Source organism: Condylura cristata, unplaced genomic scaffold, assembly GCF_000260355.1.
Source record: "Condylura cristata isolate star-nosed mole 26May11 unplaced genomic scaffold, ConCri1.0 scaffold00021, whole genome shotgun sequence".
In the NCBI taxonomy this organism is placed as follows: domain Eukaryota; kingdom Metazoa; phylum Chordata; class Mammalia; order Eulipotyphla; family Talpidae; genus Condylura; species Condylura cristata.
Genome location: NW_004567122.1, coordinates 21277795 through 21304780, shown reverse-complemented (window position 1 = coordinate 21304780; position 26986 = coordinate 21277795). Strand labels below are relative to the sequence as shown.

Here is a 26986-nt window from a genome sequence, read left to right as displayed (position 1 = left end):
TTCTTTATGGGACAATAGTAATCTTTTAGGCTATTATTTAAGATAACATAACACGTTCTAAAAAATATATTTTGTTTATCTTAACTACTTAATAATTAAATAAATGTTTTATCTCTTCCTCAAAATAGTGTAAAGATTTTCTGTTTAACATTTCCCTCTACAGATTTTCCCTAAGACAAGGTAATGAAAAATAATATGTCTGGCTCAGGAATTTAAGTTCAGGATTAATATAACAAATGTCATTGTTTTTGATGGAACATCTGATTAAAATTCTAGTTTCACTTTCTGTAAAAATAATTTATCATTTTCCCAGTCTTTAAAAGTCGATTATTCAAAATTCATTGAGACTCTGCTGACCAGCCTGAAGAGCAAATTTCCCCCACCACCTTCTCACATCTTTCTTGCTTCATTTTCCTAAACTTTTAGTTTTCTTGGTTATGATTTCAGCTGAATCCTAAAGAAATTTTATAGTTCAATTTTCCACTTCCTCCACAGGGCCCACCCTTAGTTTGTGGTATGTATTATACTAGTGAATCCATGAATTCATTTAATCTCAACTAATAACTCACTCTCTTTTCTTCAGGAATTTTTCTGTCCTTTCCAGTCCTCTTCTTGTTCCATCTCCCTAAAACATTTAAGCACCATTAACCACTAACTTTTTGAGTTGTTCTCTTTTTTCCCCTTTACCTATGTGATCTCACCAACCAAGATGTCCTTTTTCTTGATTATATTTTAATCTCCTTTTTGTATTTTCTCCATTGGTCTTCCCTTCAGAGTTTGGCATTCACAGGAGTTCTGTTCTTAGGGAGTGAGCTTATTTACATACCTGCCCACAATTACTGTCAGTATGTCGATAAGTTATCTTTAGAGTTGGTGCCTCCACTGAGCTTCACATTCACATGTCCCGTTTCTTAGTCCACATCTCTATTCAGTACTGTATATTGAATGCATAGTGAGCATCTGAAACTTGGTTGCATGACCAAAATGAAGCTCTTAATTTATTGCTGGAAACTGTCTGTTTCCTCCATATGTCCTCCTTTTTCAGATATTGGCACTGTCATCTACCCAGTGCTTATACAACTTTTTCTCTTTTTATCACATTACTCTTTCAACAACAACTGTATGTTCTAGTGGAAAGAAAGTATATTTCAAATTCATCGTCTCCTTTTCATTTCCGCTGGTACCATGTGGCTCACACTACCCTCATTAGTCACCTGAACTCCTGAGATAATGTCCTGATATGTTCCTCATCTTCTATTCTTGACCTCTTCAGATCTCTTCCTTGTAGAACGCCTAATCTTTTAAAAATACAAATCTCATAACTTCCCTGTTTTATATCTAACCTTTCGGTAAGATAGGTTGCATGCAAGATATAATACAAACTCTTCTGTTGCTCAGAAGACTTTGCATTTTTTTTGATTGGCCTCTGTCTCCTTGTATAAGAATTCCTCTTCCCAGTCTGCCTTTTTAGAATCATGTGGATCATTTACTTAAATAGGAGACCCTTTACCAAACCAAGGTCTTTGTATTTACTGATTCTAATCTCTGTGAAGTTTCTTCCTGTTACTTCTCATACCTGGCTTATTCTTTCCCTTTAGGACTCGTATTACATGTTGCATCAGACTTGTTCTTATCTGGATCTTCTGTGTCTTTTCCACCTTGACTTAAGTTATTTCCAGTATAAATTCATTACTATACCTAGTGATAACTATAGGATTTGTTTACTTGTGTATAAAATGTCTCCCAATGGGAATATAAGCTCCATGAGGTGGAGAGTAAGTCTATCATACTTGCCAGACAGTAGACACATGACAAACACTTAATCTCTACCTTCTGAATAGCTATGCCAGAGCCTCCTGTACCCTAAAAAGCATACCACTAGTCAATCCTATATTGATTTCCTACACAAAGAGAATGTAATATATTTTAAATACATACTGAATACCAGTTCTGTGATAGCTTTGTTCATGTGTGTGATGTGACATAATAATATGTCATAACGTTTACTTCTGTAGAATGCTTTGTCATTGAACTAGATACTTCATATAGCTTTATAACTCTCAGGCATGCTGTCATTTTGGTGATTGATCGCTTTATATTTTTTTGTTCTTTGCAGTTCAGCAGTGCAGTGTTCGATGCATGAATGGTGGGACCTGTGCTGATGACCACTGCCAGTGTCAGAAAGGATATATTGGAACTTACTGTGGACAACGTAAGGAACATTGAGATGGACTTGATTTGCTAGAATTATTTGATGTTATGGATATTTCATGCTAAGTCTTAATTAAAGTCTTGTAAGCCTATGATCCTTAAGAAATAATAATATTTTGGGCCAATATTAATATTTTAATTATATGTTTTACAAATGAATTTTTAACTTTTTCTGTAAGTTTTTTTTTCTAATTCTTTTAGAATTTCTGTGTTTTCGAGTATGGATATTGATAAATACCATTAGTGTATCCATTTGGGCACACATAAATAAACACTTGTTGTTCATTTATCTAGTTCCGTAAAACATGTATACTTTTTTGAAAAAAAAAAATTAGTAAAGTTCTCTGTGATCTCATTCCATTTTTAAAATATACCAAAATGAGGAGAGATGAGGAGAGCCAAACTTATGCATTGTCCTCTGCTCAAATATATTTAATTATTTAGCACAATGGTACAATGAGGCAATGGATTGAATTTTTAAAAGTCAGATCTTGTAACGAAAGAGGGAGCTTAAAGCCAACAAGCTCCTACCTTTAGTCATTGGAACTGGAGACTCTCCTGTGCTCATAAAGAAATAACTTTGGCAAGATTGTGGGCATTGTAGCTCCTGGAAGGTGGTACATCACTGGGGGAATACTTTAGGTCACTGTTTCCAAAACAGATGTTTATGGGAATCCCCATGTTGTTTTTCTTTCTTTTTTTTTTTAGAATTTTTAAAAAATTTTTAAATTTTTATTTATTTGTGCATACAGAACTGGGGTACAGGCCAGAGGTGCAGGGGTGGTGAGAGCATTCACCAGAGAGAGAGTGGGGAGCAGAACAGGCAGATCAGTGAAATACACTGCTGAGAGGAGCAGCAGGCAGGTCAGGAGAGGTCTGCTGTGCCATGTGGATCACCTCCTGGGCGGACGGGTTCAAACTCATGCTGAAGTGCTTTAGCTTCTTAGTGTTGTGATTCATCTAGCTACAGCACCAGGCAAGGCCCCTGTGTTTTTTTTTTAAAGATTTATTTATTTATACATACAGAACTCGGGTACAGGCCAGAGGTACAGGGGCAATGGGAGGATTCACCCGAGATGGAGTGGGGAGCAGAGCAGTCAGATTAATGAAGTACACTGCTGAGGGGAGCAGCGGGCCTGACAGGAGAGATCTGCTGTGCCATGTGGGTCAGCTCCAGGGCCGGGGATCAAACTCACACTGAAGCGGCTGAGGCTAGCTTGCAGTGCTGCATCCTAACCTGTTGCAACACCAGGGAGGGCTGGGAATCCCCATATTTTTAAGTATGGATGAGTTTAAAGAAAGTTGAATCCTAAAGAGTAAGATCGTCCTTTTTTAAATTTATTTGTTTTGCATCAGATACAGAGTCTAGGTTTTCTGCTCATCTTCAAGGCCTCCTTAAGAATTGCTCATTATTCTTTTAACACAGGAAGACTGTCTCAGATGTACAAGGGTATCTAGCCTGTTTTAAATTAACCTCATTTTATTTTTTTTTTCAGTTTAAGTTTTTCTAACTGTGGTATTATATATAGCACTAAAGTTACCTTTTACCAGTTGTAAGTATGCCTGCAGTTCATTGGCACTAAACACCTTCTCATGTGGTCATGTGGTGCAACCCTTGACCACCAATCAGCTGCTCAGAACAGTATTCTTGCAAAATTAGGAGATGCCAATTTAATAACTCTTTAAGGTGAGGGTTGGCCAGTGGATAGTGGGAAAGAGCTAAACAACCTTGAACATAAATTGTAGCAAAGTTTATTTATTCATGGGTGATTTCTTCAAACACTCATTTCCCCCCCAAATTTTATACAGTTAACTCCACTTTATAATCATAAAAAAGAGAAAGCCTATTATGAGCACAGGTACAAATAGCCTGTTGTACCTACCTAGGGTGTAGCTGTATGTGTCTGTGTTTTCCTGACTTGCAGAAAGAGCACCGGTAGGTGTGCCCTGTCCCTGAGTTCAAGCAGAATTGAGCAATCATGGCATGCAAAATATTTTCCTTCCTGAGGGAGAAGCTATTATGTTCTTCTGCCTCTGTGTCAAACCATTTTTATGTCTCCAAAATTTTCTGTCAGTGGAAAGTACAAAGCACTGCCTCGTAAGAACATCACACTCCTGAAAATCTGTACTGTAGGTGTTTTCTTGGAGTGAAAACACCCAGTCTAACATTTACCTATGATATACTAGACCACAGTATAAGGAAACTTTATAACCAACAAAATTCATTTCTCTGCATATCAAAAGTGGAGGTATGAGAACTCTTACATGTCAGCTCCATAAATAGTTTAAGGAAGATACTTTCTAAGTTGGATATTGACAATGGTATTGATGGAGAGTAAAAAACTAATGATATTCAGTTTGAGAATACAGAAAAGTCCTGGAAATGTGTTTTTAAGATGAGAGTTCTAAAAAAAACATTTAAATTGCTTAGCTGCTTTTCTAGAAATCTTTTTCTAGAAATCCATAAAGTGAGAGAACACTTTATTGATCACTATTTATTGAGTAATGACTGTGAGTTCCATAGTATACAGGGTGATAGAAAAACATCCAAACATCCAAAAATACACATGGGATTGTTCCAGCATTGCAGAGTTTATATTCTCCTGGGGAAGACAATTAACAAGTAATTGAAAGGTAAATATTTAATACAAATTTAGGTAATGAGAAATCCCAAGAGAAAAAAAATAGGGTAAAGAAGACAGAGCATCTTCTTTACAATTAGCAATTCTAGAGAATTAGCAATTCTCTGTTGCTTTTACATTGGGGATCTCTCAGAGGGTAACTTTGAAGACAGGCCTGCATCTGTGCTTGATTTTATGGAGAAGTCCTAGACAGAGGAAAAGCAAATTACAAGATTGCTGGTTGCAACTGACTCTTATTTTGGAGACAGAAGTACCCATGCAGCCAGAGAAAAGGAGAATAATGGTAATGATAGGAGATGAGTTCAGAAATGGAGGTGCAAGGCTTAATAGACCAAAGAAAGAAATTTGGACAATACCCTAAATTTGGACTCTACTGTTCTCTGGGCCATTTTAAGCAGTGGCGTGATATGATTAACTGAAAAAACAAAATCTCTCTGGGTGCTGTGTTGAAATTAGATTTTAGGAAGGTCAAGAAAGAAAGCAAATAGGTCCTTTGGGAGGCTGCTGCAGAGATGGTGTTGGGTGATGTTGGGGCTGCAGTAATCAAGGACATGTGAATGCTTGGATTAAGCCTACATTTGGAAGTAGAATCTGTGGAAGGAAATATGTGCTGATGGATGAGGTGTGGTGGATGTAAAAAAAAAAGAACAAAAAGCCATAGTGACAATAACAATAACAGATTTTGATGATGCTCCAGGCTAAATGGTGATGTCATTTCCTGATAAGGTAAAGGCCAAGAGGAGTGGGTTGGACTAAGCATTAGGGTGTTGCTGAGGACATGGACTATCAGGAGTTCTATTTGGGAGCTGATAGTTAAAGAAGTCTGTTAGCCCTCCAAGTGGAGTGACCGATAACTATGATTTTAGGAGAAAGGACAGAGGCAGAGATATGAGTTTGGGAGTCAATAGGTTGAACTTCTACATATTTTAATCATGGGCCTAGAGAAACATTGTTAGGAAGTTGTACAGATAGAGAAGAGAAATGGGTGGAAACAGAACCCTGATTCAACTCAACATTTTAAGATGGGGAAAGGATGAGGAGCCAGCAGGGTAGAGTGAGAAATAGATAATAGCACAGGAGGGGGACTGAGAGAGGTTGGTGTCTTGGGTGACAAAGGAAGAAGGTGGCATTAGTGGTAAAGATTTATATTGTCCTTTTGTTACAGGGCAACCCACTGTGAACTGGGTTGTTTGTCTGTGGGTCCTCACCCATGCACTTACAATTCAGTTATACTGCAGGCACACACAAAAAGGGTCAATAATGGGTTTATTTACAAAGGAGAAAGGCAAAGGTACAACCCAGGGAAAGAGAGAGAGATACAAGTTAACTAGAATATCCTACCAGCTCTGCTGACTTGGAACTCCAGTGATACACTGATAGCTCATCAAGAGCCAAGTGACCAGCCACTAGCCACACGGTCCAGAGCGAGAGCGCATCTAACATGGCTTCTTTATATATCCCCAAAAGTCCCAGAATGCCTGTTTAGCTCTGCCCTTGGGTCCTCGCAGTTCTCCCAGTGGTATTGCTGGGAGTTGTAGTTTCAATAACTGGAGTGGGGGGTGGAGTCCACAAAACTCTGCAGTTCCTTCAGGACATCATTTCCCCCAACACTATGTTAAAATAATAGGCTTCTGTTTCATTCTTTTCTGTTAGCATCTTAATAGAGTTAACATGTTATTTTGATCTAATTCATTTGTATAGAAGTAACAACCATAATTTTAAATTTGAATTATATCTAAGTATACCTCTGTTGAGTGATACAGGGATCTAATAAAAATAATGCACCTGTCATAGGTGCTCAGTAAATATTTGCTGAATAAAGTATTCAGATTTTTGCCTTATACAATCAGTGTTTGGTTTCTCAGGCTGACTAATGTAAAACAGGGTTCACTCCCTGCCACCCCCATGATGGTAAGCAGTGCATAAACCAGCTCATATTCCTTTCTATACTTTGTCTTTTGCTCTACTGCCTTTTGCCTCATCCCACACCAGGTGTTAGCATTTTTTTTTACTCCCCAGTGGTCAGCATTCTTTCTTTGCTAGAAATTTGGGCATATTTAAGTTTCTTGCAAACTCCAATTGGAATGTAAATTTCTGTTTCCATTAAGTTTTATTACCAGAAATAATTTATAAAATAAATTTCATAGCTGATTGAGAAGTAGTAAAATTACTCCTTCCATTTTTTTTTTTTTTTGGTTTCACATTTATTTGTATTACTGCTTTACTTCTTTTGTCTTTACCTTAAACTTTGGAAGTTACAGAGCAAGCTTTGGTTTTCATACAAGCACACATAGCACAAAAGGGAACTGAATTTAAAGGTAGCCACTGTATCACTTTGTTTGCAATGTTTTATTTCTCCACTTCCTATGGCTGAGGGTCTCTTAGCTCAATTTTACAGGCAGGGAAGCTGAAAATCAGAAATATAATGTGATTAGGATGTGTTGGGGGACAGCTGAGTTATCTGTTCACTAATTCATTCTGCACCCCCAAATAGTACAAGAAATGCTGAGAAATGTTGATTTGTCTCAAGATATCTGCAGCATATCTAATGCTAGAATATATCATGGGAATACAAAGGCAAACAAACTGTGGTCACAGCCCTGGAAAAGCTTATGCTCATCTGAGAAGTAGGGGTGTAAACAGTTGACTGTATTGACATCCTATTCATTTTGTTCACAGGATTTCTTTACTCTTTGAAAAGTTGAGATCTCAAAGACCTTTTGCTTAAGTAGCTTACATCTAATAGTATTTTGCAAAATATCAATAAATTTAAAATTGAGAAAATTTTATACATTTATTTAATGCATTTGCAATAACATTAAAGGGCCTTCCCTGGTGGTGCAACGGGTTAGGACACAGCACTGCAAGCTGGTCGCAGCCACTTCAGTGGAAATTTGATCCCTGGCCCAGAGGTGACCCACATGGTACAGCAGATTTCTTCTGTCTCACCTACTACTCCTCTTAGCATTGTATGTTGTCAGTCTGCCTGTCTTGCTTCCCACTCTTTCTCTGGTGAAGCCACTCACTGCCCCTGCACCTCTGGCCTATACACCAGTTCTGTATGCATAATAAATAAAACTTTAAAAAAAAAAGAAATGACAGTGAAACCGTATTGCATGATAATATTAAAAAACTTATGAACAGTAACAGTGTTTTCTGTAACAACTAAGTTTAGTGAGAAGAGCAGCCGTCTAGCCTAGACAGATTAGCTAAGTTTATTTTGTGCTGAATGAACCATTTCTAGGAGGATCTTGAGGTTTACCCAAGCTGAGTGTCATCCCTGAATGCTTTTCCCCATGCTTGTCTTTAAGGCTGGCAAATGTGTAATGGGAGAATATATCTCAGAGAGTGAATTTCATTCACATTTCTTATGAATGTAGTATTTTTTTAAAATCCTCACATTTTAATTAATTACATGAGATCAGTGTTACCCTTTTGCAATACAACATTTTACAGTTGAACTATTCAGATTCTGGCAGTTGTTTCTTTGGACTTACACAATACTTCTTTAAGAGCTTTTTGTTTTCTTCCAGGGTCCTATCCACCCCCAGCTTTCTCACACTTCTCATGACCTTTATTCCCTTTCTTTTATCCTCTACACTTATTCATCTAATTTTCTGCCCAAATCCGATTTCAAAGCAACGGTGAGTTGGAAATGCTTTGTAGAACATAGCTGGGAACAAGTGAAGGAGCAGAAAGTTGTGGTCCCAAGGGAGATATACCGAGGCAGAGGCAAACAGAGCTCTGCTTTTGAGCAAAGCCTGACACAAAGCATTTTAAGATCACTGGTATAGTTATGCTTTAAGAGCAAAATGTTTATCCCCAATTCTGTTTTGGTTTTGCTACAGGTAACAGAACAATTGACTACAGCTAACAGAACACTTGATTGTTAATACAATTTAGTATTCCTGGTAGGGAAGTGGCAGCACCATTACATCTCTACATACCAATTTATTTACTGAGTTTCCCACTTCTGATAGGTCCTCATTTGAAATATACCAAAATGTGCTTGCGCCCTCACCTCTCCTGAATGTCCTAAGTTTTCTTTGGGGCGCATAGGTCATACAATATAATTCTCTTCTTTATCTATGATGGCAGAGTGTCTTTGTTCAACAGAGTGAGTTGGAAGCGATACTCTTAGTTTTGGTATTTTAGAAGGTGTGAGCCTTGATTTTAGTGTTATTACTATATGATTTTTAGGAATCCTTATTTTCTAGGATTCTGAATAGTGATCAATCAGGAAACTTTTTCAACTTACTATTTTTTCCTCATATATATATATGTGTATGTATATATATATATATATATATATATATATATATTAGATTTATTTATTTATTCATACAGAGCTGGTACAAGCCAGAGGTGCAGGGGTGGTGAGAGGCTTCACAGAGACAGAGTGGGGAGCAAAGCAGGTAGATCGAGGAAGTACACTGCTGAGGCGAACAGCGGGTGGGTCAGGAGAGGTCTGCCATGCGGATCACCTCCGGGTGGGGGATCAAACTCGCACTGAAGTGGTTGCGGCCAACTTGCAGTACTCCGTCCTAACCAGTTGTGCCAGTGGGAGGGCCACAACTTATTATTTTTTTAAGGGATAAGTGACATACCACATTTTTTTGGTTGCACAACATTATTGGTGTACAACATAAGATTTATTATTTGCATATATTGAGAAATGATCACTACAACTAGTCTAAATAATACTGGTCTCTGTACATAGTTGCACATTTTTTTTACAATGAGAACTTTTACAATCCATTCTTTTAATAACTTTCAAATATGCAATTCAATATTTTCTAATTTTGGATCTTCACTTAGGAATTATTTGGATCTCACCATGCATTCCCATCACCATAGTGCACCCACCACCAGATCACCCATAGTGACCACTAGTAAATTGGGTTTCCTTCTCTCTTACTCCTACCAGATCCATTGTTATTAACTCTGTAGTCACCAGGCTGTGCATCCTGTGACTTACTTCTTTTATAACTAAAAGTTTATTCCTTTTGATCCCCTTCACTTACTATGCCCACCCTCCTCTTCTTGCCTCTAGGAACCACCAGTCTCTTCTTTGTGTCTGAGCATAGTTTTGTTCTGTTTTTTTTTTTTCCTTTTTTCCTTTTTCACATACAAGTAAGATCATACAGTGTTTGTCTCTCTCTGTCTGACTTACTTCACTGAACATAGTGCCTTCAATGTCCATCCACATTGTCACAAATGAGAGGTTCCTTCATTTTTATGTTCAAAGACAGTTCTTTTATATCACGTTTCCTTTGTCCCTCATTGACTAATGGGCACTAGTTTGCTTCCTTTAGGAGACTTGCTGTTACAGTCCTGCCTACTGAGCCAAGTTACAGTGAGGGTGGGTAGTGGTGGGGAGGGCTTATCTTATCTACTTAGGTTTGCATGTAGCTCCCTGGCTTCTTTAGAACCAACCCACCCTCAAATCCTGGCCTCCCTCATCACAAGTATAAAGGAGCGAAAGAGTATATTCTGCATGAATATGTCATCATTACTTAAGAATTTTGGACTGTGGGTTTATTTTATATGAAAAGATATAACGACGCTGTTAGTTCCCCCACCCCTTAGATTATATTCCATAACCTGAATATACTCTCTACATAATGGTTTTCTCTCTTAATATTTTACAGATGAATTGATGGTATTTCTCCATCCATTTTTCATGCTTATCTTGCCCTTTCCTATTTCTCCCCTTTTTAAAACTTCCTGTTCTCTATTTTCTCCTTTTTATTACCATATCCTATTTATTTTTTATCTCATTTTTTTTTTCACTCTTCCTCTGCTACCTGCAGTCTGCTTCCTTTTTCTTATTTCTCCACATTATAATTACCTTCTTTTCTAGGAATGTAGAATAAAAACTGAAACAGAGAGTTGAATATTTATATTCCAAGTAAGTGAGCATCAAGGGCAGTTGGTCTTTGTGATTCTAATTAAAAAAATACTTTTACCAAATATTTGCTCTACAATGTGCCTTACATGATTGGATAGGCTTTTGTCTCAGTATACTCCTAAACATACATACTTAGGTGCAAAATGTGAAGTGTAACTTGCATTTTAGAGATGAGATCTGTTATTGACTTCATCTCCACACTACTGCATTATACTTATAGATTTACTATATAACGAGTTTCTTGCTGTGTTTGTGTACAGCTGTCTGCGAAAATGGTTGTCAGAATGGGGGACGTTGTATTGGACCCAACCGCTGTGCTTGTGTGTATGGATTCACTGGTCCACAGTGTGAAAGAGGTAAGAAGAATGAAATTAGAGCTTTCCTTTGGAGAGTCTACTTTATCGCCAAAAATACTTAATTTTTTCTTATCTAACTAAAATTCTCCTAATAGAATAATATGTCCATTCCTCTTTGATTATGCCTATATAACTTGAATCATAAGATCTTGAGATCAGCTAGTAACAGAAAAGTCCACTTTTTCCATCAGTGACCTCACACAGAAGTGTCAGTTCAGAAGTGATGGCTCTTGGGTAGTTTTGATTGAGTGACTGATGGTAATGCCCAACACTGCTTAATTCAGTTTGGAGTCACAGTTAGGAGTCCTGCATCGATTTAAAAAATAAAATAGAAATGCTTTTGACTGCAAACCCAATAAAAATTTGACGTAAATTGCCCCAACCAATAAGAAAATGTATTACAACACATACGAAAAAGTCCAGAGCTAGAAAACTTCAGGTAGGATATGATTAATCATTTATTCTGTTACTCTTTGCCCTGATTTCCTTTGTATGTCAGTTTCTCCTACTTTAGAGTTCTTTGTGATTATAAGAGACTGCCAGCAGTAACTGAGGCAGCATGATTTTTTAATTAACATCTAGGGAGAGAAAAGTGGTTTTTAACCAGGGGCAAGTCATAGGCTTTAGAAATAGTTCATATGCTGATTGCCGAGTTCTTGAACCAGTCTGTGGCAAGGCAGATGGTATTAATATGTTTGACATATACATATCAGACTCTATCATTGAAATAGGATGATGTAAGCTTCCCTAGAGTCACATGGGAGGGAGAGATTCATATCTGATCTCAGTAGAGGTTCTAGTCGGCAGGAGAAAAGAGGTAAGGGAAAGGATACTGGGTAAACATCCAACATTGTCTGCTTTATCCATGTAAAAGGTCAGACAAGCCGACATGAAACCAATTTACCATAGTCTGAATAGCTGTTAAGCTCATAACCTAAGACAGATGAAAATTTCCTGCGTCATGGCACTAAGTGAAGTATGAATAATGTCTTGCTAGCAGATGGGTACTAGTGGCATAGCAAAGAAATTACACGTTATAAATGGAGATCAGTAACTATTGAGTACTAAACCTTAAGAATAGAACTAAGCTTCAGGTAAACGCACTATTACATAATCTTTCATAAATTAGTACCACCTCAGGTCTTGTCATAGCAACTGAAGTTGTATAGCCCTTTCTTTGTTGTATTTTAGAGTATATGAAGCTGTCATCGAAATATTACAAATAGTGGTGGTGATTTATATTTGTATGGGGATTTGGGATTGCCAAGAAACCCCATATTTTAAAAATTGTATTTGTTACCCTGACAAAAACTTCATCTTGGTTTTCTGGCTAAATCTTGAGAAGAAACTGAGAAATTAGAATTTTATGGTGAAGTTGGAATAGTAAAATATACATAGCTTTCTTAGCATACACTTGTCTGCATATATTTACCTCAAGATATTTAAATTATTCCTAAGGTAATTGAGATTTTTTTGAGGGTCAGAAGTACATTCCACAAATGACAGAGTTAATGGTTATATTAGGGTACATTTATATTTGTCCAGATGTTTTTATTTTGAGACTAAAAATTTGCTTATGAAATGTTAGTCTAAAAAAGATATTTTGTTAGAATGGAATAACAAATTTCCTAGATGGTGTTTGGCTTAATTAAACCCCGTAGAATAGAAAATAGTTAAATAAAAATATTTCAAACATAATTATAATTGGTGGAACTAATGTTCATTTTTTTTTGAAAGTCATGTAAACTTTTCAGTCTTTCATCCTAAAGCATATTTCATGTTCAATTCCTAACTAGCAAAGGAATTGGGTAGTTTCAACTTCAAGGTTTCCAGGTATTACATCACTGTTCCTCAACAGTTACCCATTCATTAGATTTGTTAGTTCTTACTAAATTTATGGGAATTCAATGAAGATGTGTGTGTGTGTGTGTATTTCACATGCACAGTGGCATGTTTTTAGAAGAAATTACATTAATTAATGAATTGACTTGATGAATATATTTTAATATGTGGGGTTGTTTCTTTAAAGTCTTTCAATTTTCTGTCCTTTAGATGGAGGTTCCAAAACTTGATTTCTTGCAAAGAAGTTAGTAATTTCCTCTCCCATTGTAATCATGAGCTTTTAACATTTTAAAGTATATTTTCACTAGATTTTTAAAATATATAATAGCCAACCCTACTAAAAACAGTTTATAATTTTTCTCAAAAGACACTGACTACATGTTTTAAATACAAAGGGAATAACTTACATTGAGGTTAGTGAATGAGCTCATGGGCCCTGTTAACATTTAAACTTTGTATTGTCTTTTTCCATTATTGAATTTCAAAAGGCATGTTGTTTGTTCTCTTAAAAAATACTTACAAAATTAAGAAGATGTTTCCTTTTTAATAAAGAACACATTTAATTTCTCTTTAAATTGGTCTCTTGGGGTCAATGGAATGATAAAACATTCCACTGCTTTTCTTGCTATCTGGGCTTCTGGCAGACCAGTTTGTGGACTGGAGACAAGAGACTGAGTGGTGGTAACTAATGGCTGGCATGATGATGGTATTTAACTTGTGTCTTGCTGTTTGGTAAGCTGAACCTTTTTGAGTTCTCACTCCTCTGATATGTACAATGACCTTTTATACTTAGCATTCAAAAATAAATGTGTCCAATACTGATTGGAGAATGTATAGCTCAACTGTATCCAGCACACATAAAGGAACTCAATCCTGTTGTTTCTCCAAACAGATGTTATTTGTAAAAGGATAAATACTGCACTCAGTATGTACATGATTGTACATAAAAATTAAATCAATATTACACACACATAAAAAGTTGGGTTTTTTTTCCCCTAACACTTAAAATGTACCTTATTATATGTCAGCAAAAACTGGAAAGGGTGTAGGCAAGAAATGAATCTGTCTGGGCAGAATACATTGATTGCTTGGTCACAGATATGTCTGCTCCAAACCCTTTTCAACTTCTTTTACTTAGTGATTGTTGAAACCTCATGTCATAATTGAATTTTCCTTGAAGGTTATATAAGGACCATCTGTTGGAAATATATTTTAGAATCTTAAATTATGCATAACTTACTGCTAAAATTGTTTTGAGCATCATTTTCTTATAAAAGTGTGTAAATTCTGTAAATTTTTAAATACTTTTATGCTTAGTAACTTCATTCAGAATGTACATTTTTTCAGTAAAATGGTACTTTATAAAGGAGGATTAGAGATTTACTCTTTTATCTATGGATGCTTTTAAGAAAAAATATTTTTTTGTTAATATAAAGTTGTATCAAAAAGAAGTTATGAGATCAAGTTGTAAATGGCATTGTTTATAAATGTCATGTTTTAAGCTCTATGTAAACTGAAAAGTGGATGAATTTCATAGAACTTTCATAAAAGCTCTATGAATTTCATAAAATCATCCACTTACAGAAAATAGTAAGGGAACTCAAAGACTAAATGTGTGCTGAGAAGGAGTCACTCACCCCCTGGTTAAATACCTCCAGTTATGGGGCACTCTCTCATTCATTGATTCACCCCACCTTAGTGTTTCATTGTCAGAGTCTGCACTTTTATGTTCCTTCTCAAGCTAAGTATTTAATAGATGTGTAGTACATCCTTTATTGTTGAATATAATAACTGATGAATATTTCTCTAAATGAAGTCAACTATAACCTATCACTCACATAAAGGCAACCTTGAAATGCAGTTACAAGTTCTTGAGTCCTTCTTTAACTTTTTGTTCATCCACCCCCATTTCTGGAGGTAAAGTAACTGTGACAGCTGTTCAACCTTCTCAGATCCTGTTAGATTCTAAGAACAAGAGTGAAGACTGGCAAATCTGGGCTTTCCTGAATGGGAATCATCAGATAGACCAGGCAGAAGTATATTCAGAAATAACTAATACACTTATTAATCAATATTAATTCCAGAGTAATTAGATTTATTAAATATGCATGCTGAGCTTTTTTCAACTTGTGAACATTCAAGTAACATAGTAAGTTAGTGGTCTAACCAGTAATACAGTGGAACATGGTGAGAGAAAAAGGTGCTGTTGTACAGACTTCTATACACTGTGGAGTGGATACTTTCATGAAGTGAATAAGTAGTATTTAACAGAATAGATTCTTTCCATTGTAATGTTCTTACTTAAAAGTAACACATTCATTTTAAAATAACTTAGAAAATGAAATAATAAAATGCAGTTACTCACAATTGTTCCAATAGGGATGAGTTACTTTTAACTTTTTGGAGGGTATACTTTGAGTTGTTTTATTCTACTACACATCTGAGTTCACTGAGATTGGGTCTTTACATCCTTACTAGATTCTACTGTTTTGATTCATGAAATGTACTTAGAACTTGCATGTTTGGGTTATGAAATCCATTATATTATGTAACAGAGTACAACTGTCCCACTGCATTTCACAGTGAGGGCTACTTGTCTACGTTCTGTATAACCACACGATGCTTGTAAAGCTATTTTCTGAATCTCATAGGAGGAACCTTGGCCTAGGTCAAACTTGTGGTAGCATTGGAAGTAGAAAGTCAGGATAGTAAACAGCTTGATTCAGTTGCTTAAAGTCACAATTCTGATACAGCTGCCTCCCATCATTATATTTCCTCCTAATTGATGTTTAGGGTAATTTCCAGGTTATCTTTTTTGGTTTTTTTAGTTCATATTTTAGTAATTTGGTGATAAGAATCTTGTGTAGATAAATCTATGTGCTTGATTTTGTTTAGGAATTACTTTAGAAATGTAACTTCATTGTCACTGTGTGAAACTTTTTATGTTCTCCTTTCTCTAAGAAGACATGTTATGATTCATTACTTCGTTATTATGTTTAGAAAGCCCTCACTTCCAAATCCTAGAAACATCTATACTCATTTTCCCTAGTGCTTTGGAGATTTTACTTCTTTATCTTTTTTAAAGCACAAGTTGGAATGTTCTAAAGTAAGTTTATTTATAAATATGCATTTGCTTATCAAATATCTTTTGAATACTTACTAGTAGGCTAACTTCTTGAAACTCAAATTGCAGAGGCAAACAACATATGCTCTCCCTGTTAGTGAGAAATAAATAATCTATTTAAAGAACAGAACTAACCATGTGTAAAAATAAAATGAAATACATATAGTAAGTAGTATAATAAGAGTAGGAGCAAATTAATGTGAGAACCCAAAACTGTTTCCTGATGAAGGAAAATTAGAAAAATCTTTCTGAGGTTAACTTGAATGAATGAAAAATAACTCTTTATAACGGGAAAAATAGTAGTATTAGACTAATTCCTATATTGATATTATAAGCTACATCGTGATCAAACTGCTAAATAAAATTATATAATATAAACTCTTGTCATTAACTGACAATAGCCACAGTCACCAAGCTGATACTTGTTTCATATAAATAGCCCTTCACTCTGAAGATTTAGTGAGCATGAAATCATAAGGAACAAAGAGAGAAAGTTACCATCAACAGATTTCAGACCCACATGAGCTCTTAGACTGTCCTCACACACACAAGCACACACACATAATTTCTGCACTCATGAAGCCATTAAAAACATTTTATGACCTTGTACTCTCTAAGCTAAACTTAGCCTTAAATGGGCATCAGAATAATTACAAAAGATCTATGGAAACAACTTTTTGGCATGAGCTCAGATGACATCTTTATCTTGAATGCATTTAGAACATGAAGGAAAATGAGAGGGAAAAAAGAAATGGGAGGAAAGGAAATGAAGAAAATGAAGGATGATAGAAAAGGGAAATGCAATGGTAAGACTGAGAACAGAGATACTTGAATGTGTTAAAGGAGGTTCTTGCCTAAGGACTGCTTTTCAACTTAAGTCTCCTCTGTTTAGATATGTGCAATAAGATTAAGTGTTGACAGATAATAAACCCTCATGCTTTATTTATACCGTTCCCTTTTTTTTTAAGATTTCTTTTTATTTATACATATAAAACCTGGCGTATAGGCCAGAGGTGTGAGGGATGAGAAGATTCACCAGAAACAGAGTGGGGAACAGAACAGGTGGATATGCAGAAATACACTGCTGAGGGGAGCAGCAGGTGAGACCAGAGAAGGCTGCTATGATAAGTGTGTCAGTTTCCTGGCCAGGGCAGTGGTAGGCCTTCTCCTTGGTACCCTGAGCCTACCAGGAGGGCCCAGAATTCCTTTGATTAAAGTCTTAAGTATTCTCACTTATTCTAGCCCTAGGTGTCATGACTTACAGATTTTTTTGCTCTGGGTTTATCTATGTAGTGTCAGGGCAACCAGGAATAGAAAATAAAAATATTCAGATATTTTATATGTATGTAAAGCTGTAAATATTTACTTGTTCCATTTCAAAATCAGGAGAGGAAAAAGTGGTGAGTTAAGTGTGGTTAGAAGTTAATAAAAGTGCTCATCTGCAGAGAGGGGGTTATATAATACACACTTGTATTTTTAAAAGTCTGAAACTTTAAAAAAAGAAGTCTGAAACTTTATAAAGTCATGAATCCTCCTGTCTCCAAGGGTTTCAGATAAAAGATTTTGCATCTGCAGTTACCTCATAGAGTTGTTGGGGAATGTTAAAAGCAACAACATTAAATTCCTGACACATTATGTGAAAAATGCCTGGTCTATAGTAGCCATTCATTGGAATATATTTATGTTTTAGGAACACAAGTTATATTAGTTATAACATGTATATTATTACAACCAGTGTGACTTTGAAAATGTGACCCTCGTCTTTGATCCCTTTCTCATATGTAATGTGTCTACTATGTCTACTTTCGATTTATCCTTTCCTTCACTATCATTGTGTTGGGTGCTGTATCTTCAAAGATGTTATGAAAAGCAGAGATTTTTTTAATCTTAAATTGAATTTGTGTTCCTTTTACTCCACACAGTGCAGTAGAGACATCACATCCGTGTGATACATAAAGATAGGGATCCCAACTAGAGAAAATAGGCTGAAAGGGGGAAGACAGTGAAAATCCTTTAATGTTTATGAGCCTTATTCATCCAATATGGCTGTAAAACACAGTAAGAGAGAAAAACAGAAGAGGAAGCTAGAAAAGCAGACTTGGAGAGTCTGGAATGTCAGAGTCAAGAGGCTACCTACTATTCAGTTGGCACTGGACAGAGGAAACTTGAAGCGCTTCTGTACTTAAAAGTAATTCTCTGCAAAGGTTAAGCTGAAGTGGCAAACAAGAAAGACTGGAAAGTAGGGAGGCAGGTAATTGGAGGCAGAGACCCTATTTAGGAGAATTCATAGCATGTCAGCCAGAAAATGGTAGTGGCTCTATTAAGTGTGTGTGTTTTTAACTCAGATTATGATTTATGCATGCATAAATTATGCTGTTAGTATTAATTTGAATGGAAAATTAATATAATATTGGAAAAAAATGGCATTCACTGAACATTTCTTTCATAAGTGCTTTATAGGAATTAATCCAAAGATATCAATTCTAAATTGTGATATTATACAAAAATTGAAGCACAGAGAAATAAAAAACATTTTACTCAAATTCAACCAGGTGAGAAAGTAGTATTTCTGCAATAATCTCAAAATTCACTCACTTAATTACATTAAAATTTATTCACTTGACTACATCACTTTTAAAAAGTTATATTTATTTATCCATATAAAAACTGGGATACAGGCCAGAGGTGCTGGGGGTGAGGATTCACCAGCGACAGAATGGGGAACAGAACAGGCAGATTGACTGAAATACAGTGCTGAGAGGAGCAGCAGGTGGGTCAGGAGAGGTCTGCTCCGCCATATGGGTCAGCTCCCTGGCTGGGGCTAGAACTCACGCTGCAGTAGCAGCAGCAAGCTTCATAGTGCTGCGCTTTAACCCTTGTGCCACCTTGTGTGTACATCATTTTAAATTAAAATGTAACATTTCAAAAAAAAAAAAAGGACATTCCAGTATGCAGATTATAATGCATTAATTGTTCCATATGAAAATGACAGCAGAGAAATCATTCCAATTGAATGAATTGAATGAATTGAATGAATGAATCATTCTAATTGAATGAATTTGCCTTGCTATTTTAGTATTCTTCTGCTAGATTGCTTCTCATACTATCTTTTCGATATATAAACTTCCGATTACATACCCAGAATTTTATGAATATGATCTTCTAAAATATTCACTGAACACTCATGCTTTAAAACAAAATCGAGGCTTCAGTTTCTTGCTTAGATGAACTATCAGAAACCAGATTAATGCCTCTTCCTGAAAAGAACTGAAAAGCATAATACATATATGAAATAATGGCTTTCACAACACTGGACACTAGGTAACAAAATGTAGTGACTCCAGAGAAATCAGACCTCTGCTTTCTGAGAACCCTTTCTTCTTATATTCCTCGTGTCTTCTCTTCTCCTCTCGAAATCTGAGAACAGTTGATCCTATATGGTGAGGATCATTCTGTCTTAACTGTCATGTTTTCCCCCATCTGACAGAGATGACAGTTGCTGGTCCTCTTTGCTTTCTAATGAGATATTATATTGGCAGATATGACTTGTGTTTCTCCAAATTTTCACTGACTTCTCCACAAGTTGAACCCAATTCTACAGGGGAAATAAATGAGACATTAGCATTTTCCAGTCCTCATATCCTGTATCATTTTGGTAGAAAGGAAATAGGACACTCTCCTATCACTCAGCGGTCATTTTCAAATACTATGCAGAAGTTTGTACCTGTTTCTTTCTTAAGGAGATTAAAGTGAATTTTCTTGTTAGTTTTTAGCTTTTTGTTGGTGTTGTTGCTATTGTTTATACTATATAGCTATGGGAAAGGGATATACTAGGATATGATATGGTTTCAATCTCCAGGAAGTTGATAGAACATTCAAAATTTTTGACCTGCAATCTGCCTATAGTTGTATAAAAAGCCAAGGTTAGGAGTTCTGCTAGAAGATTTGAAATACTGCAGTTATCATTTATAAATAACATTGTGGTTGTTCATTGAATTCACAATACTGAACCAAGAAATGCTAGTTCTGTGGGTGCTTCAACTTTGGATTAAACATTATGTTTCCCATGACCATACTTAATGTCACGGTTTAATGCATGCAAAATTTTTCCATATGGGCAAAACTGAATATTTGTTAATGTCTTCATCTGATTTAGAAATAGCATACAAGGCACATTCCAGGTCTTCAACAGATCATTTTTGTCTTAAAAAAATAAAAAGAATTAAGTTGTGAATTTCACAAGGAGACTTGAATTAGAATGTAACAGCTTAACTGTATCCTTAGTATATGTCAATTCATAAGTGACTTGTTTGAAAAATGAGTGTACTGGGTTAAGATCAGCGTTTATCATTATTTATTTATTTATTCATTTATTTATTTTGGTTTACGAGAATCACCCAGGGTTTTTATCAGTTATATTTATTCCTACACTCATCTCTGGCTACTGACATCCAGTGCCCTGAATTCAATTAATTTTTAAACAACTTGCCTATTGTCATCACCCTGACAAAACCCTGAGAACCAGATCAATAGTATGAGATCCTTATAAGATATCCCACATTTCTTTTACATAATTAGACAAGTTTCAAATATCATGTATTAAAATATCTCTTAAGATTTTACCTAATGATTTATTTTCATAGGAAGGGCCCCAAAATGAAACACTCTGTATAATATTTACTACAAGATTATTTTGAACAGATTTATAATGCCTTAAAATCTTGTTTTTTAGAGTAAATTTTGTCTCTCTCTGATAAGACAAAATTGCATTTGAAGGTAGCTTTATCTTAAGATTTTCTCCATATCACATATTTTTCAAATCCTAGTGACTTCAGCAACAACATACTCCATGCAGGTGATAAAACTGAGCCTAACAATGTTTACAAGACTTCCTATCTTGACTTTCTTATTATGTGTTAACTACGGAATAATCCAGCCAGACTTTAATAATCAGATATAAAAATGTAAAGCTTTATTTAGTTTTTAAAGAAATATCCCTCTTGCTTGAAGTAACCATCTGACATCCTATCTTGTGAATATTTACTCAATGATAACATTATAGTTTTTAGACTTTAGTGAGATCATATAAATATAGGTTATAGAGATATAAAGTGATAAAATTGTAGTTTCATTTTGCATATTATTTATACTTTATACCTATTAGCATCATCGGTATTTATTTCACTACACGTTTGTATATTTCCTATTACTAATGATTGCAAAACTAAATACAGCTTAATTTCCCTGCATTGATCTCCTTATAATTATTTCAAGAATAATTTCTGATGGAGGTGGTGTCTGAAAAGCTGCTTAAGAAAGACTGTTTAGAGATACATGACAACTCAGGAAAAAAGTCTAGATTCAGAACCAGATAAGATCAAAGACTAGTTGAGCAGGTAATGGCAAAGGAGAGGGCATAGGGAGTACTTAGGGAATCCCAATTGAAAGTGTTGCATCCAGTTATTAAAGTGACAACTGTGGTGATATGTATGAGGGCTGTTGCTTATCTCAAAGTACAACAGAGAGTATATATGGAATTTTGCAAAAAATCCTGATAGGCCCTTGAATAACTTCCCAGTCTTTGGAGGGTCCTTTCAAGAAGCACTTTGATGTGGTCATTCTCTGATTGATTTTTGAAGTGGCCTCTCCCTGCAATGGCAATAGGTGGCAAATGTACTTTGCCTTCTGCCTATCCATCAGTATATCCAACACTGTTCCCACACTGCTCTTTTCGTACTGTTTCTGTCCTGAAGCCCTCTGATTTCTCAGGTATTGCAAACCAAATCTGGAAACCATGGCTTCTTGGGATCAAAGGAAATTTGGCCTACAATTCTGTGAGGACCTGGGTTTTCTTGAATGTTCTCATCTATAGCATAGCCAGGAAAATCGTATGTTAAGTTTTCTTAAATTTGGTGTTTGGTTTTTCTATGTGTTGACTTGGGGTTGCCCAAAAAATTCTGCTTCTTAGCATAATTCAAGCCAAGGAACCTTCTTCCTCTCTTTACTCTTACTTGTGAAAGCATTTAGGGAGGAATATTCCACAGTATTTCAAAGTGATTTGTTTAATGGTCCCCCCCCCCATGGGTTGTTTTTTATTTACATCTTTAATTTCCTTCAACAATGTTTTGTTACTTTTTTCACGGAATAAGTTCGACACTCTGTTTCATTTATCAGTAATATATTAACTATACATGCAATTTTCTTAACTTTATTTTTGAATTGTTCGACTTAGTGTTTTTGCATTCTCCAGGTAGAAACCTAAGAGTGAAATTGTTGGATCATATGGTATATCTACTTTTACTATTTGGAGAATCCTCCGTACCATAGTAGCTAGTCCAGTCTTCACGCCCCTAGCAGTGTATAAGGGTTCCTTTCCCCCATACTTTCATCAACACTTGTTCTTTATGGTCTCTGAGAATACCATGTGAAATGGTATCTCAATGTGGTTTTGTTTGTCTTTCCTTCATGGTAAATAATGATGAGAATTTTTCCATATGTCTGTTGGTCACCTGTATGTTTTCATTGGAAATGTATCTATACTGGAAGGAGCTGTGACAGATAAAGTGGTGCCAAAATATAATTTTAAATGTCATTAATTTAAATAATGAAGTTTAAAAAGTAGCATGGTCTTCACTCGAATTGAGGAAAATAAAGTGCCCATCATACTTGGCAAGTTTTCTTTATTCATCCATAGTTCAGTTAGGTTTCTGGTTTGTTATCCTCCCCCTCCCCTTATATTTTAACAAAGAAAATTATCCCCTTTGGATATTGCAGCAACTTTGGACAAAATCACTTAAGAGGAAGATTGTCTATTTAATAAAATGACAGCATTGTGCCAATGCTGTCAGACTTGTAATGTGTCGGGCAATGGTCACTTTAATAACTTAGTAAATTTGCCAGTCTTCTCTTGCTTCAGTTCCTTGTACACAAAGTGAAATTATTCCCAAAGCTCTGTTACCACCCAACATTCAAAGAAACATGTCAGCAGTGCTTCTGCTATAAATTGCAGAATCTCAGTGTTCACCACTGCCTAGAGCACAGTTTACAGAGCCCTAAAGACATTTGATTGCATTACAAAAAAAAAAAAATTATCTTATCAAGAACATTGCAGTTAGAACGTGAGTAGCTTGCTATCCTTTTTAAAGGTTATTCAAACTTGTAAAAGTCAGTTTTAGAACTAGAAAAGACTGTATGTACCTGTTCTTAATTGTAACTCAGAAAAAGAGGGCCTAACCAGTTTCCTTTTTTTTTTTTTAAGAATTAATTTTGTTTTTGTCGTCTTCACTTAATATTTGTAACACAAGCCACTCACATCATAGTGGAATAGGGACGTTCAGATCACTTTCTCCTTTAAAAGCAATGATAAAAATAAAATATGTTCTCAAAGGAAGATTAAAAAAGTTCCCCAACAAAATCTTAGGACTTTCTCAGAGAACTGGCACTAAGGTAGGTGACTAAACTGCCAGAAAGGAGCGGGAGGAGGCAAGGACAGAATGGCTGGGAAATAGTTAACCCTCGCCAGTAGAATGATTGGAGATAGGTCACTCAGCCACTTGCTTGCTAAGCCAAACTGTGTCCACAGGCACAGTTTATTTACCCAGAGGAACTTTACAGAACTGGACTGCAGTCAGATGTGGGTATTGGTCTAGCCTGGGACACTGAGTTCCATATTAGGTACAGGCAAGGAAAGCTCTTCCCCTTAGACTGAACCTGGGTGGGCTCAGTCAAAGGCCTTAATAGCAGAGGAAGGACTGCTAACAGAGTGAACACACTACTCTCAGGTTAAGTATTGAAAGTATCTAGTGGTTGCACAGCACTTGTAGCGTAGGCCCTCAGAGGGTGGCAGCTATGGGCAGCAGTAGTGCCATTTCCTATGTCCACACTAGACAACAGGGCACCCAGTCATCTTGTGTGCCCACTGCCTGCTAGGCCAAGCTGAGTTCTGGGACGTGAACCCTGCGAACCAGACCTCACCCTAGTTACCAGGAGACGCAAGCTTCATAGATCGTGATTCAAGGCAGGACAGAACAAAGAGGTGAGTTGGGAAGTTAGAACAACTGAAGCACCAATCTGAGCTTTTTTGTGGAGAGAAAAGGCAAAGGCACTCCTTTGTCAGGGCATTCCTTCACAGAGCTGAGGCTGAGTAAACCTCTTTCATACCCCCACCTCACACCAAGATAACTTGAGAAACAAATGGAACCTGCATCTCTCCCCATACACACACAGCAAGGCAGCACATATGCCTGGGACCAAGGAACAAGAGAAGAACAGCAATTCTCAGTTGTATATAAATAATACACAAAGTCAGGAAATGCCAGATGAAGACTTTCAGTTGACAATATTAAAAATACTAAATGAGCTAGAACATTCAGATAGGCAAAGTCAGATAGGCAATTGCAAAAACTTAAAAAGAGAGCCCACAACAAAGAAATTTCACTAAAGATATTGAAATATTAAAAAGAACCCAAATAGACATCCCAAATTAGACAAATATACACAGAATTTTAAGTAGAATTGTACTTACAGAAAAAAATTCAGAAATAGAATAATCAGATGTACAGAATATCCAGTTAGGAAAAGGGAAACAAGATATGGAACAATGAGAAAGCTATAAATAGCAGACTTGATTAGAAGATGAACCAAGGATAAATAGGTAGGTATTCTAGAAGGTAAAGAGAGAATAGGGATCAGAGATATTATTTCTCTTAAAAGAAATAATAGTTGTGAATTTCCCAAACCTAAAGAATAAAATAAGCAAAGATTTCCAGGAAGCATAGAGAACACCCAAATTTTTAAATGCAGAGTGTTGCACACCAAGACTGATCATTGTTAAATCCTCAAAAATCAAAGATGAAGGAAAAACTATACAGGAAAAAGAAGATAATTTAAGAAGACGCCTAAGTTAGGCTTTCTCCAGATTTTGCTCAATCATTCATTATCTGGGCAAGAAGATTATAGTGAAGTGTTCATAATCTAGGAAGAGAAGAACTGCCAGCCAAGAATGTGCTTATCTACAAAATTGTCATTCAATATGAAGATGAAATAATGACTTTTGCAGACAAGCAGAGAAGCAAATAAGAGTTTGTCATCTCTAGACTTGTCCTATAAGAAATTTTGAAAGGAATTCTTCTTAAAGAAAAAAAATGAAACCTGTGCAAAGTGGTTACAGGAATATGAAATCAGCAGATGAACAAGAATATTATTATAAGTGCAAAACAAAAAAATAAAGGGGAAGAAGAAAAAGCATAGCTCCTGTATAGTTAAATGATGGAGAGCCAACAGCAGTGCACAAAGGACTTTTTAAAGATGTAGTAAATTAGGTCTCGTTTCCATGGTAGCCACTAGCCACTAGTAAAAGCACATATAGAAGAAATGGGACCCTGCCTAATGGTGCAGTGGCTTGAAGTGGAGCATAGAAAGGTAGCACTGCAAAGCTAGCCGCAGCCGCTTCAGCTTGAGTTCAAATGCCACCACGTGGTTACCCACATGGTGCAGCAGACCTCTCCTGTCTTCCTGTTGCTCCCCTCAGCAATGTACTTTATCAATCTGCCTGTTCTGTTCCCTGTTATGTCTCTTTGAATCCTCTCAGCACCCCTGTACTTCTGGCTTGTACCCCAGTTCTGTATGCATAAATAATCTTTTGAAAAAAAAGAATATTTCTTTTAAAAAAATAAATGAAGAAACTTAGAGAATCTCTATGGAAAACCATCCTAATGAAAGAACAAAGAAACAAGTGGAAAAAGAAAAAAGCAAAGCAGAAAGATGAAACAACCAAAATACAAAAATGACTGATAATAAAATGTATATGTCAATAATCACCCTAAATATGAATGACCTTAACTCATTGATTAAAAATGGCAAAGTGATTTAAAAAAATTTTCAGCTACTCACACTTTGTCAGCACAAAACCCATTAAAAAGTAAAAGATAGGCCCTCCCTGGTGGTGCAGCGGGTTAAAGCGCTACATTGAGAAGCTAAAGCCACTTCTGCATGAGTTCGATTCCCGCCTGCCCCGGAGGAGTCCACATGGTGAGGTCTCCTGGCCCGCCCGCTGCTCCCCTCAGCAGTGCACTTTGTCTGCCTGTTCTGCTCCCCACTCTGTCTCTGGTGAATCCTCTCACCCCCTGCATATGAATAAATAAATCTTAAAAAAAAAAAAAAGTAAAAGATAAAAACAAAACGAAAGATTGGAGCATGGTGCTACAAGTCAAAAATACACAGAAATAGCAGGAACTGCTATTCTCATTTATAACCTGGACTTTCAGCATAAAGTCAGGCACAAAAACGGGAACTAAAAAATAATCAAGGGAACAATTAATCAATAAGCTATAACTATCATTAATATTTGTGTGCCCAGCACATATACACTGGTGCTTACTTACATAAAACAACTATTAACAGAAACAAAACAACATTGACAAAAATATTACAGAGACCTCACTGCACCAGTGATCTGAAGGGATAAATCATCCAGACAGAAATATAACAAACAAAGTGAAGTCTTAAATGAAGTGTTGTCTCAGATGGGTTTAGTGGACATTTACAGAACTTTTCATTTCCCCAAAAGGGGAATATATTCTCTTCTTAGGTGCACATGGAACATTCTCCAGAATAGATCATATGCTGGAATACAAAGCATGTCTCAAAGTAAGTGAAGTAGAAATTATATCAAATATTTTCTCATGTCACAGTAGCATATAGCTAAAAATTAACTTAAAAAAATCCTATGATGAACCATAATGTGATTAAATAAAATGCTCCTGAAAAACTGGCAAATGAAAAAATTTAAAAAAATTACTAAGTGCCTGCAGACTAATGAAAATGGGGAACAAACTGCCAGATCCTATGGAATGCTCTAAAATGCTCTAAGAGGTCATAGATTACAGGCTCACAGGAAAAA

At 36.0% G+C, this 26986-nt stretch overlaps 1 protein-coding gene across 1 annotated transcript in view; it reads left to right on the top strand.

Moving 5' to 3' along the window:
- FBN2 (fibrillin 2) overlaps positions 1-26986 on the top strand; it is a 223976-nt gene that overhangs the window by 6703 nt on the left and 190287 nt on the right. Inside the window, exons 4-5 of the mRNA XM_004686681.1 lie at positions 2117-2212; positions 11025-11120. Coding sequence (XP_004686738.1) covers positions 2117-2212; positions 11025-11120 — 192 coding nt within the window. The remainder of the gene's footprint in view (positions 1-2116; positions 2213-11024; positions 11121-26986) is intronic.